This window comes from Syngnathus scovelli, chromosome 4, assembly GCF_024217435.2.
Source record: "Syngnathus scovelli strain Florida chromosome 4, RoL_Ssco_1.2, whole genome shotgun sequence".
NCBI classification, from domain to species: domain Eukaryota; kingdom Metazoa; phylum Chordata; class Actinopteri; order Syngnathiformes; family Syngnathidae; genus Syngnathus; species Syngnathus scovelli.
This window is the reverse complement of record NC_090850.1, coordinates 13,614,104-13,627,634: the sequence shown is the minus strand read 5'-3', so window position 1 is coordinate 13,627,634 and position 13,531 is coordinate 13,614,104. Positions and strand designations below refer to the sequence as shown.

Below are 13,531 nucleotides of genomic sequence, written 5' to 3'. Positions count from 1 at the left end.
GATTTGGTTCAGGAAACCCAACATTATGTGATGCGGGTACTTAACATAATGGCCAATGAGGCTAGTTCAGCACTTGCACCATGTGAACCAAGTGCAGTGCGTAAACGCTTGTACTACTAATACAGTGTCACTGGCAAGGTCATGCATTTTTTAAGATAACTGTTTTTAAGAGTCTCTGCCTGCAACCCAAGTTAGACAGCCATCAGATGTTATCAAGGCGGCAACTACTGGCCTCGAGCAAGTTTGTTTACCCAAGTCAATAATGCAAAACATGCAGTTTGGCCTGCAGCTTGCTGGAGCAAAATGTAGATCAGTGTTATGTTATCTTAACACGCTGTGATGACAATGATCACACTCCCCCAGGGCTCATGATGACCAGAGTGTTCTAAATATTCAGTTATTGTGGGAAAACCCAGCGCTCTTCACTAGCCCTACATTATCACACTCCATCTCAAAAAAGAGCATTGTGCATGTTTTAATTGGTAGCCCGGGGGCTGGCTCCTTTAATTCCTTCAGGAAGCCAAGTCACGATCTGACATTTTGCGGGTGGCGTTCCGCCCTGTTTACCACTGGTGGTGTTGTTATGACAAAACTTGTTGATGATATCTCCCAAAAATGCCATTAGCCTATTGACCTGCAATGTTGCTGCCATTATGGAAGGCTCTCATGAGCCACACAGCTAATCCCTGAATCAGACTAGATTTTAGCCCCGGTATTGGCCCGATCTGCTATCATGAACAATTTTCCAGATGTGACCCAACATATTTAGTCAACAAAAACAAAACCCCTTATGTTGTAATCGTGATCAACGATTTGGCGTCAGAGAAGCCCTATGATGCCAAAATGACAAGTCAAACATGAAAATCAGAGCAGCGTTAAACCATTTGGGACTCTTTGGTAACTTTAAAAGTCCAGAATATACATTGTGCTGTGTCAAGGACAAAGACGGTTAAGAAACACTGTCTGCCCTAGAAAAAGTCTCAATTGACAACTTCAGGTCAAATAATCAACATTGTGGAGTATATTAGAATAGTATCGCATGGGTCTAAAAGGCTGTAGGGGAAATTGATGTGGAGTGGGAATAGGAATGTCAAAATAAAAATAAATAAGTTGAACAGACAAGAGCAACAAAACAACAGAGCAACAAGAGAGAGAAAATGAATCATTACTACTCTGCAATTGCTCTTTTCTTAAATATCAATACAACCGCATTTGTAACTCTCTCCACTTACTCTTAAATAAAAAATAAAAATAAAAAAAGTAAACTGTGATATGCATAAAGATGACACTGGGCCAGCCCCACCAATGTTGTTCACTGTCGCGCCATCTAAAATGTATTATTGGATTTACCACATGAATGCAAATGCCTGTTGCTCCTGCTCAGCTCCGTCCCACAGCCCATTGCTTTCCATCACAGTGACACCAGTTTATCATTAGTGAAAGATGGATTGCTCTTGGCCAGCAGTCACTCCTGCTTTAATGAACTGTTCCTTATTATGATTTGTTGTGAGGCATAACACACCATCATTCTTATTTTCCATTCACACTCACACAGAATACCTTCATTACTGACAGATCTAGATTGATTAGAAGTCCGCAAATCTGTTGGCACTCTAGTACAAATGAACAACACTAGTAGATTTGCCATAGGCAAAATGCACAAATGAAAGGCTAACAATGATCTTTAAAAAAATAAAAAATACAATGCAAAAGGGAATTTAATGACATCAGCCTTGCACTTTCATTCAATTTGCAGTTCAGATTTGAGTCCACTAAGCTTGAACGCGAGAGGTATTCTTTTATAACTCCCTGTTTATGCATAATAGGTTAGAAGGGAGAAACACAAGGCTGTGTTCTTTCTTTTTTTTCTTTGTTGTGTTTCCAAACAGACAAAACAGTGACTCAATATTTTTTGAAGCAGTAATTGCAACAAAACAATCCAAAAGTCAGCTACACTTCCCTGGCACCTGCACCTAATAAACCATAAAATTATGAAAGAAAGAAATATAAAACTTAAATTAGGGCTGCAGCCATCAAATACATTTAATGTTGAGTATTTAACATGTTATCCTTGGACCATTGTGGGGGCATTGCAACATTCTAACGAGTAGCTATTTTAAATTAGCTAACATCCATTTTGTTACCTTGTATTGGCGGTTGTAAAATTATGGTACACAATCTACATTATCAAAACTTTGGACATTCTCATTTTTTTACAGCCGCCTTAGTCGTGGCTCACCGCCATCGGGCCAAATTATTTCTTGACGTAGTGGCAAGTACGACTATGCACAGTAACATTAGTCCATATGGAAAAAGAATCCCCGACAGGACTTTTTTATTCATCATATTATTCGAGTAATTCAAGTAATCACTGCAGCTACTGGGCATTTCCATTTTAACATCAGCCTGTGAATGCTATTGGGCTTTTTTTCAGTGAGCGAGAGAGTGCATAGGTAAAGAAAGGCCCAAACAAGGCATTTGAGCCATTAGATTCTATCTTCCTCCCAGCTATTAACGATTTCCGAGCAGAAAACCATCATAGAGCCAAACGTGTGCAATTGGCTGCGGCTTTTTGACATTGATCAGATACAAGAGATGGAAAGGCGAATCCTTCCTTATAAGGCAGGCTTTAGTGTATTTAGCTTGATCTAAGATCCGACATTGTATGTAACACAATATAGAAGACGTGCACGCGACTTAAGATCTCCTCACAAACCTCATTAGGAATTGTCCCTCCCAAGCAGGTCACTATTCAGGTATAGATAATAGCAGAGATTGTGGTGGGAAGCCACATCCACCATTCCAATACCAATTATTTGCACGATTCACATTCTAGTTCGTATTGGGTTGGCCCTTTAATGCAACCCAACAAACATGTTGAGTGTCTGTCTCTCCCTAATAGCTTTACTGAGACTTGCCAACAACTGGAAGCCCGCCGAGGGGAACCATTAGCGCACTTCGCGGGTCTGCAGTGCTTCTGCCGCCGCATTGCTGGATAACAACATCCTTGTTGGGGGGATGAGCCACTTGGCTCTGGAATAGGAAATAACATTTGAAATGGCATTCGAAGCTTTCTTGCACCGGATTATTTTGCCTATTTGTGTTACCTCTGCAATATTTTATGTCAGGGATGTCCAAACAATGGCCATGAGCAATTTGTGAACTACCGTCCATATGTTCGCCGCTCATGGCATATGATAAAATCAACAATAGGGTTTGATATCTTAAAGATTTTAACAATACTATTCTTAACAATTCTACATATTGAGCGGGTTCTTTTGCAGTATTTTTATTGGTATTTTTTTATCTTTACAAAAAAACAAAATAAATGTATTTGAATTATCTATTGCTTTTTTTCTTTTTTTTTAATTAACAATTACAATGACAATATAGAATAAATGAAAACAATATATAGAAAAAGAAATGATTTGAGCAAATCACTATGACACTGTTAAACTATATGTCAACAATTATTTCGTGGAAATATAAACCGGTATATAGAGCAACAAGGCTGATGTTCTTGCAATTCTATGAGACGAAACACACATTTTCTATATTTTATGTTTGTTAAGCTTTCCTTGTGTTTCCACCTAACATTTTAATGATTGATTGCACTTGTGGCAATGTGCATTGTTGTCACCGCCGTCAACCTTTGAGAAATGTAATTACACTTTTGACCGCTTCAATCTCTCACCATAATTGTCAATCACGAGGCGGCACCAACGCTGTGGTCAGTGGTTGAGTGCTAAATGAGAGAAATTTATGTGTGACCAACTTATTTGTATCATGCAATGAAAACGCTTGCTGTTGCCTGCCTGTAATTCATATTTTTATTTCTGTGATATGCCACCAAAAGTGGAATGGCACCAAAGTTGTTTATCAATCAGCTGATTAATCAGTTATTGGAAGTTTATTCTGCCAAATATCAAATTTAGCATCAGCCTCCCAAAATCCACATAGACTTCATATTTGCAGAAGCCTTTCCGGTCCAGTGGTGTGAGAATACGCTGTTGGATTTCTGATGCCCACTGAAGGAGAACGTGGGTGGAAGTTTATTCACCAACACTTTTCGCTTGATTTCATTCGTCATCTCCAAGAACTTTTTGAGATACGGAAAATGTGTTTATGTTTTGCAGAAGAGCTGAAGGAGAAGCTGGAGGACTTTGTGTCAAAGACCAACAGCGAGCGTCCTGGATTCATCAAGCTGGTGCGGCACGCCAAGCAAGAGGGCCTGATCCGGTCCAGAGTGAGCGGGTGGCGAGCCGCCACTGCTCCAGTCGTTGCCCTTTTCGATGCCCACGTGGAGTTCAACGTTGGCTGGTGAGTCTCTCGTGGCTCTGAGTGGATTTGCTGGCAATGCATGCTAATGAGTTCCCGGCCTCTGCTTAATGTGCCTGTAAACAAATTCAGCACGATGATCATTTGTATTCAACCGCAAAGTGCATTTAAATGTGTTTTCAAATTGTTGTCATTGAGCATTTTCATCTTTGCGCACATCACACAAGGGCAGTTCCCATTAGTTCATCAGATGCGCAATAAATGGATTCATCTCCGTACCCTCTCATAAGCACGAGCATGATAATGAGGGTGATAAGAAGCCAGCAAACACAAATGCTCCAATTAAGTCTGCGCTCTCTCCGTCTCATTTATAGGGCTGAACCCATTCTTCAGAGAATTAAAGAGGACAGAACTCGCATAATCTCCCCTTCGTTTGATAACATCAAGTACGACACATTTGAGATTGAGGAGTATCCGCTGTCTGCCCAGGGCTTTGACTGGGAGCTGTGGTGTCGCTACCTCAACCCCCCCAAGTCTTGGTGGCACGAGGGGAACAAAAGTGCTCCCATTCAGTAAGTGAACATCTCATCTCGATCAAATATGTCTCACTGGCTAATTCACAATGACTGTGGAACGGATGCGTTGCGGGGACTGCCGTGCACAAATTGTCTTTCTTTTATGTTTCGTTTGATAGTAAACTTCAAGAGGGAGTGGCATTAAAAAGCTCAAAGCGTCTTTTTTGAATAATTATTATCTGCCCAACCACTTAGTTGTGAAGTCAATTGAGTTGAGCTGAGTTCACTGCCATTAGCCAACAATTCTGATCTGTATCCCACTTCCTCCCACAGGAGCCCCGCCCTGATTGGCTGCTTTGTGGTGGACAGGCTGTACTTTGAGGAGATAGGTCTGCTGGATGAAGGCATGGAAGTGTACGGAGGAGAGAATGTGGAGCTGGGCATCAGGGTGAGTAATGTAACGACCTTGTGTGGGCATGGACTATTGTTCATCCATGAAATATGTGTAAAATTAAGGAAGGTAATGGCATTTATTGTTGTTTGTGGAGCAAGGTCACACCAGGACTCACATTTCACTTTCAGTACCCACAGTCTCTTAAGAAATATCGATCAGGTGAGTGGTTTTTTCGTCATTGGCCCAAAAAAAAAAAAAACCTCTCCCATTGGATGTTAAGAACTGTGGTTTGTGGTTCAGAATGCTATGATTAATACATCAGGGAGGTCTGATAAAAGATTTGCACTGTGCATCATAATTGCTTTTGCATTGTGGTTGACTCAGTATGCGTCACACATTATTAGGTTTCCTGTCTCGCCATTATCTGAGTCCATTTGTCAGCTTCTCAAAAGTGTGGAGTCGTGCAGTCTTTTTTTTTTTTTTTTTGGGTCAGCAACAATTTTGATCATGTGCCTTGCAATGGTGTTTTATTTGTGGTGCTAAGAACAGCAAATGTTTTGGAGTGTGCAACAATCTAACAGAAAAACACACCATCCCTCAACTATAGCGACATATACGTACAGTATTGATTATGTTTTCCACTGTGGGTATTAAGTCGACACCCCCCCGCTCAAATGCCAGGTTTTTGTGATACCAAAAAATGAGACCAAAAGCAATATTTTTTTTACTTTTTCTTACCATTTAATGTGATCTACAACATGAACAACTCAATCGAAAAAAAAAATTGAGAAGTAAAAATAAACAGCTGAGGTAATGTGGTTGCACAAGTGGGCAAACCCTGGAGATATATCTGTGTACAGAATTAACTCGTGAAAAATGCCACCATCTTAAATTCCTCTAATGATTCCCAAATACATTTCAGATATACAAGTAGGCTTTTCTTTTTTTTTTTTTTTTATTAATTGTGAACAAGTTTTATTTCTTGTAATCCATATGTGACAGCAACACTGCCACACGGGACATAAATAAAAGCATAGCATTGTCCATGCAACTAACGGTTTGATAATATATGATTGAAGCGTGTCTTAAGTCTTCTTGTTTCTTCTGAGACACATCCATGCTTTAAATTGCTGGTGCTTCTTTTTTCCTTGTCAGCATTTTCCAAAGACAAAGAGCTGTAGAGTATGCCTGCATTAGCCCTCTGTTGAATAGGCCTTCCGAAGTGGTCCGACGATATGGCCGTAATAACCATTTTCATTTCACAAGACTGCCGCTCTGGGCTCACCTTGCACATCATCACAAAGCACAGAGCATCAAAATTGAATGTGTGGGGTATGAGCAACACTCATGTTCAGTGTGATTTTATAGTTGAACTTATTCTTACAGAGCACAGGTTTGTTGATGGTTGGGATCCTTTAATGACAACATTTGACAATTATTAACCCTTAGAGTGACTAATGTGATATTATACAGTTTGTTTTTGACAACAACCATGTGTACTGGGACTATATTTTTAACTTGTGTGAAAATCTCTGAAATACTACCAATAATGCATTGGGATAACAACTTATGTAAAAAAAATAAAATAAAGGTTCTGGTAGGCAGCAGCTCATCCAGCCCCATGATTGGATGTGCTTTAAGCAACACTGCACTAGATATAATGATGTCATCCATGTACAATACATCTGTGTTAGACTCTGACTGCATTGCTCTAAATCTTATGAAAGGATACTGAATGCAGAAAGGTCACCAGTGACAAAGATGGCCAGAAGAGGCCAAGTCCATGCTGTGAGTGATTTTTTTCCAGGAATGACATTGTCCTTCAGACTCAAACAGCGTGTTGTTTACTTGCACTGTTTGAGACCAGCCTCTACTGGCCTCCAGGCTGACAGTTCAGCTGTGGTTTGGAAACGCGGAACTCACGGAGCTGGCTTGTCTGCTATGTGCCGCTCATGCCTTCATACCAGCTGCGAGCATGACTGGCAGCTGAAGGATCCTCAGAGAGAAACTAGTCCGACAGCAACAGTCTTTGGCGGGAGCTTTAAAGTGGTGTCCTGGGTAAAATGAAAGGGGGAAATTTACTCGCGCTGTCTGTTGTCAATCACTCACTGCACTCTAATTAGGTAGACTGACACAAATGTTTATTTTATGTGAGATCTCGTGAGATAAGGATAGTAGATGCCCTAAATCATGTCTCGCAACTCTTTTATAGTTGGGATGGGTATTTCCTTGTTCATGCTTGAACGATTTTAATATCTCAGGTGAAGTAAATATTTTAGCAATGTTTGTGAATTCATCAAAAGATGTGCATGGGAAATGTGGTCTTTATTAAGGTAGTCTGTTTTGATTAATAATTCAAAAATATAGTTATTACATCGTGTTGTTGAATTTTCTAGTCTTTTGGAACTCTATAGGATTAAACTGAGGGCTGTCTACTATTAGCTATAGAGGAGGGGGAGAATATGATATATGGATATGACAATATTTCTAAAAGGAATTGGATTAAGAAATTATGCAAGAGACAGCCTTTTTATTCCTCCCCGTTCTACAGTTTAATTTAATCTAAATGTAAATGCCATCATGGTCTCTTGCAAGTAATTCTGGAAATTGTGGATCATTTTTCACTTTAATGCTCAAGGTTGGTCGTGGGTTGGACCTTTTCCACAGTTTTACTGCATTGAGAACCAAAGGATATCAGGTTTTAATCCATTTTCAAGCTAAAATTGAAAGATTGGTATGAGTTGTAACTTGCTGGCGAGATGCATCCTTGAGCAAGGCATGAATTAACTTCCAAACAGCTTAGGGACTTGTCACCTTTCCTCTTAAAGGGCTCCCCATCCTGCACGGCTTTAGAATTTCTTTTACCGCAGAGCGATAACTCACAGAACAATATAGTAACCAAACACCAGACATTGTGCCAATGCAGCCTGCCCGAAACAGAAGACCTAAGCAGCCATCATCACTAGTCTCAACTATTCCCTTGAAATGTATACTAACAAATGAAAGCATCAAAGTGCAATAAAACACTAAAATTGGCATAAAGATCATAAACACCAATTCGACGTGCGACAATATAAAGCACTGTTTGGGTTTGGATTCATGTGACACACAAATACAGTTTCAAATCAAGAAGTCTCTTGTTCAAGTAATATTACATTTCAAAATGAGCTCATAAGTTTGAACAAACAGACAGCGTATTATTCTGATGAGACAAATAAAAATCCGAATATTTTGCTTGCTTTATATAGCTACAAAATTGGGACAAGATATTAAAACAGCTCGACACAATTTCGAAATGAACATAGTGGGTCCTTTAATACCTGTGCACAGTAATATTGTCAATCCCGACTAACCATAATGATCTTTGCAAAGGCACATTTTTAAAATACAGCATTACTAACAGAGATTATCATAAGCTTGTGCAAGTGTAGCCAATGTTGTGACCATTGAGTGAAGACATTAAAGGCAACGTGACTGCAGCATTACGCACATGCTGAAGCCACGGTGCTCTTCAACACACCTGCTGGGGGGGATTGAGTCGAGAGAATACCAAAGCCTAATCGTGGAATCCCCGTGGAGAGAATGCACAGTGTCTGCTTTGCAACATTTCTTCTCAAACTTCATCTTCTGCCCAATGTCTGCGACACAGTCAAACAAGATTCATGCAGTGCTATCCTTCTGCTTGCTGTGTCAGTGCTGTCGTGTCCACAGTGGCTTGAAACAAGGTCGCTGTGCGTGTTGGGAACATATGCAAACTTGGCTTTAGCTCTATTTATTCCTCAGATAAAGGTCAGTGAAGGTCAAGCAGGCCAGAATGGCACAGGTGGTAGATGGGGATGTACAGATTATTTTCAGTTGATGAGGTCAATACTCAGTGGTAAAGTGGTCAAATACATTTTGCGCAATGACTACATTAGAAGTCCAAACATCTGTTTGTACTTGGAACAGGGGCAGCTGGGCTCAGGCTGTCATCTCTCATCTGGAAAGTTGCATTCAATTCCGGCAGCCTTGATTAAGTATTGCTGAGCCAATATTCAAGTGGCTCCTTGAAGGTTAACTGTACGGGCACTTTATGCTGTATATTTAATTCCCTTTAACAATACATTGCTACAGGTATATCGGTAAATCTCTGAGGAGAGTGTAGAGCATTAAAAAAAATAGATATTACGTTTTTTCCATTATATGCTGGATCTGCAAATTGCCTTTGGCTGTTCTTTGGCTTGCGTTACCAGAAGAGGAAAAATGGACGCGCTCCAAATTTCATGGACGGCTGCTTTGATTGCAGTGTTGTGCACAATGACCTACTTGACTTGGTCTGACGTTTTCCTGGACACTATGTTTAGAAGCCATCAACTGTGCATGTACCTCAAAGGCTTTTCTTTAAGTGAGTCAAAAGCTTGTCAAATGTTAGTCATTTCTTTTCCTTTACTCATGCTTAGCTAAAACATTTCCCAATCTGTAAAAAGCACTTTGTAGTAGTAACAGGAGTACCGCTGGGGATTTGTAGCCTTATCTTGGCTCATCTCAGCTCTGCTCACTTCGGTTTGGGGTGGTTGCTTTTTTATCCACACACAGGAAATTGGGAGCACGTCGGTAAGAATAAGACATGCCAACAAATAACAACAATGTAGGGGAGGTAAAACTTTAGCTAGCTAGAAGGCATAGTAATTAAATTCTTTTTTGCAGTCATATCACACTTTGGTCTGGCTACTTGTTTCCAGGCAATGTTTTGTGCGAGCAATCATTTGTGCCCCCAATTAAAATAGTCTAATCGTCAATTGTCCTGAATGTATTCTCTTTAAGACTGCTTCTATAAACACTCTTCTCAGTGTACTACAAATTCAAGAAAATGGTTGTGTAGTATTTTACATAGCTGACTTTAGGGCTGTTATCTTCGGATCACTTCCCACTTAACGTGTCCAATGTAAGATGAGATCCAACCCCTGCAGTGACGCAGAACAGGATAAGCTTAAAAAATGGTTGGTTGGACGGAGGGGGAAGAAAACGCCACCACAGTTCCATCTGCTTGATAAGGTCAGACCAATGACCCGCAAGCCCTTGGTGCAAGATTCGTTTATTTCAGCAGAGCAGCAGTGAACAAGATGTGCAAACTTTCTTTATTACAACCTCCTTTGAACAGCATCAGTAACTACAATTTAACTTTCCCAACGCTCCTATGTTACAGGGGGAGGGGGGAGGCATTTTTTATGCAAGGAGGCCATGCTGTTAAAGCAGTAAGGCTTGGCTCATAACAAATGAGACCGGCGGGATACAGCGTGTGCACAAAGCTGCCATGTGAGTGTTCATATACCAATGTTCTACAGTTAGATTTTTTTTTTCCTTTGAAGGAGTGGATTATTTGGGGGAGGTTTCCTTTCTCCCATTGTCACAGAACATCCTCTAAAACGCTTGGCAGTATGGTGAACACTCATCTTTGAAAATGACTGGCAGTGAATTAGTCTTTCATCAGATGAAAAGACGGATGTTATTATGTGAATTGTTAGTGAGCAGTGAGGCACGGTCTAACACTACTACAAGTATTTTGGCAGATCACATGTTTTTGTGAGAAACGCTATAATGTGAAAATAGAGTGGTGCAGCCGGTAAATGTACTGATAGCAGGCAGTGTGAGATGATGCATACAAGCAGCAAGTCGATGCCAATTATTTGCACTGCTCTGGGCAGCAGAGGAGGAGGAGCAGCCTTACCTTGCATGTGCTTTGATGTGAAGAGTTTTCATGGCTTTGCAGAGGAAATGTGAAATGATTGCAGTGGGAAATATTTAGGGTGTTTTTTTTTATTTTTTTTGAGAGGCTGGCAGTCTTGGTGTGTTGAAGGATGAGAGATTGGGTTCAGTGAGATGAAAGTAGAATGCTTCAGAAAGTATGAAATGGAAAATCATATTTCTAAAGAAATATTCTTAATCACATGTGCCTTGAAAAGTTCCCAGTTTGTTTCCTTTCTTGTCAAGAGGCCATTTAGAGGCCTTTCAGGGTTATGCAAAAAGTATACTTGAACTTTTGCAGAATAGTGCAAAATATTATTGATTTTAAAAAGTATTCACACTTCTGTTCAAATGCAATCTTTTGGTAATATGAAAAATTAGACCAAGAGAAATCTTTTCAAAACTTTTCTTGCTCCACTAATGTCGCTTAAAAGCCATACAAATCAATTACTTTATTTCAACCTTTTCAGGAGGAAGAAAAACAAATAACTGAGATGATGTGGCTTTGTGTTCATCTTATTTATTATTAAGCAAACTCCAAATTGTGCTGTCATCATTTTTAGAGTATGGTCAAGTTGACGTTTTGACTTTGTGTCAGTCAGAGATCCAGTCGAACCTCCAATGTGTTCAGAATTCAGAATTATTCCATTAACAGTACAGAAATCCTTAGTATATTCAAATATGCACAAATGCTTTGCCTCTCATAACAAGACCTCAGAGTTTCATATTTTCATGATGACTAAGGGACTCTGATGAGGACACCAACGGCACTTTATAGTCATAGTGACCCAAATAAATAGTCAAACGTATGCAGTGTTAATCCTTTGATGCTTGTTGAACTGAGGTCATTCGTGTTATACTGCCATCTCATGGCTCGTCATTCCGGATGACAGTTTTAACTCTTTAGTTGTGAGGCATTAAAGATATTTTTTTTCCCAAAGCATCTGCTGTATCTGCTGTCTAGATGCCCTCACTCTATTCCAAAAGAAATGCTCTGATGGATGCTATTCCATTAAATGATACGTCAGATTGATGATGTTTATCAGTAAAATACAGCCTACTTCAACCACTTCTCTACCTCAGGCCTCCAGTGATGAGTCATGGCATGACTGATGGATGAACCCATGCTTCTCCAGATTCCAGGGTGAATAAGGCAACACTATAAAGAACTTTTAGGTCTGTGAAGATAGGAAGTCGATTTCAAATAGGAGCTTATTTGACTGTAATGAGCTAAAACTTGAAAGCTGTGGCAGATGACAAAGTGTAGTCTGTGCAAAGGCATGACTAAAAATCACTGAGCGCTTTGCAAGGAATAAAAATTAAGTAAATAAATTATATCGTTATACATGGTACACATGTTATTTTGATTTTAGGTTGAACGAATATAAAGAAAAAAATCTAATTGTGATTTTCTTTTTCCCCAAAGTTACTATTGTGATTTGATTATTTATTCAAGGTTCTCTTATATGTATTTTTGAACAAACACAACTAATAGATTAATCTGTATTACAATAAAAATAGCACATTAGTTATACGTACATGTTTTAATTTTAAAGGTTAAGCTTACACGTAAATAAAGGCAAATGAGAAATTAATGTGAAAGACCATTTATCTACTTCAATTAGTTAAACAGTTTGAATTGTTGTCTTTTAATAATCAGTTGATGAAAGTTTTTCGCATTTCACAAGCTACAAAACAAGCTGAAATTGTATAACAAGTTTTCTTATTGATCTCACTATAAGTCTAAGAAGATCATCGTTTTGAATTAATCTTTGCTGCCTATAAAGTATAGCTCGTGAATGATATTGATCTGATACATATAGCACTTTATTCCCTTGGAATCAGAAGAAATTGGGGCTCTGGATTGAAAGTTTTTTGAATTAACCTTTGTCACCTGTAAAATTTATGTATGAATGGTATTGATCGTGGTGTGGCTTTTCATTCCCTCGGAATCCGAAGTGATTAGGGATTCTCGACTGCAAGCTTTATCACATTTTTGCTATAAGCACAACAGATTACAAACTGTTATGAGGAGATACGAAATGAAACTATAATCTAAATAAAGTGTAGTCTGTGAGTGAGGCGTGCAACAGCAGCAGTCGTACCTGATTAGAAAACTGCACAATAATTCAAAGGATTTTACTACATGCAGCGCATGTGCATGTTTGAAAAAGATGAATAGTGTACTGCAATCAGGTGAAATTAATCTAACGGCATCAAGCACTTACTCCTCACAGGAAAAACACAGAACAGACATCTGTCTTTGTTTCCCTCCAATTTGCCCTCCAATATACTGAACCATGCAGAACCCCAATTATGTTGTCACTCAATAGAGCGCTTCTGCCAAGGCTGAACAATCATAAACATGTGATTGTTTGAACAATATTGATGTTTATAGTTATATACAGTACAGATGTGAGTGTGAACAAACAGCAAGAAAAAGCAGCAGCAGCAGCAGCAGTATTGTGTGATGACTGGTATACTCCAATGACTCCACAGTACATTATATGCAATTGGAATGAAAACCTATTCATTAATTCATTAAATAATATGCTATGGTGCCTTGTGATATGAGTTTAATTGAATGAAAACATGAAACTCAAATCAACTTTCCCTCTTG

At 39.3% G+C, this 13,531-nt stretch overlaps 1 protein-coding gene across 1 annotated transcript in view; it reads left to right on the top strand.

The window, feature by feature from the left end:
• Window positions 1-13,531, top strand: part of galnt18b (UDP-N-acetyl-alpha-D-galactosamine:polypeptide N-acetylgalactosaminyltransferase 18b) — a 45,048-nt gene that overhangs the window by 22,606 nt on the left and 8,911 nt on the right. Inside the window, exons 4-6 of the mRNA XM_049718011.1 lie at window positions 4,137-4,320; window positions 4,653-4,850; window positions 5,127-5,241. Of these exons, the coding sequence (XP_049573968.1) occupies window positions 4,137-4,320; window positions 4,653-4,850; window positions 5,127-5,241 (497 nt within the window). The remainder of the gene's footprint in view (window positions 1-4,136; window positions 4,321-4,652; window positions 4,851-5,126; window positions 5,242-13,531) is intronic.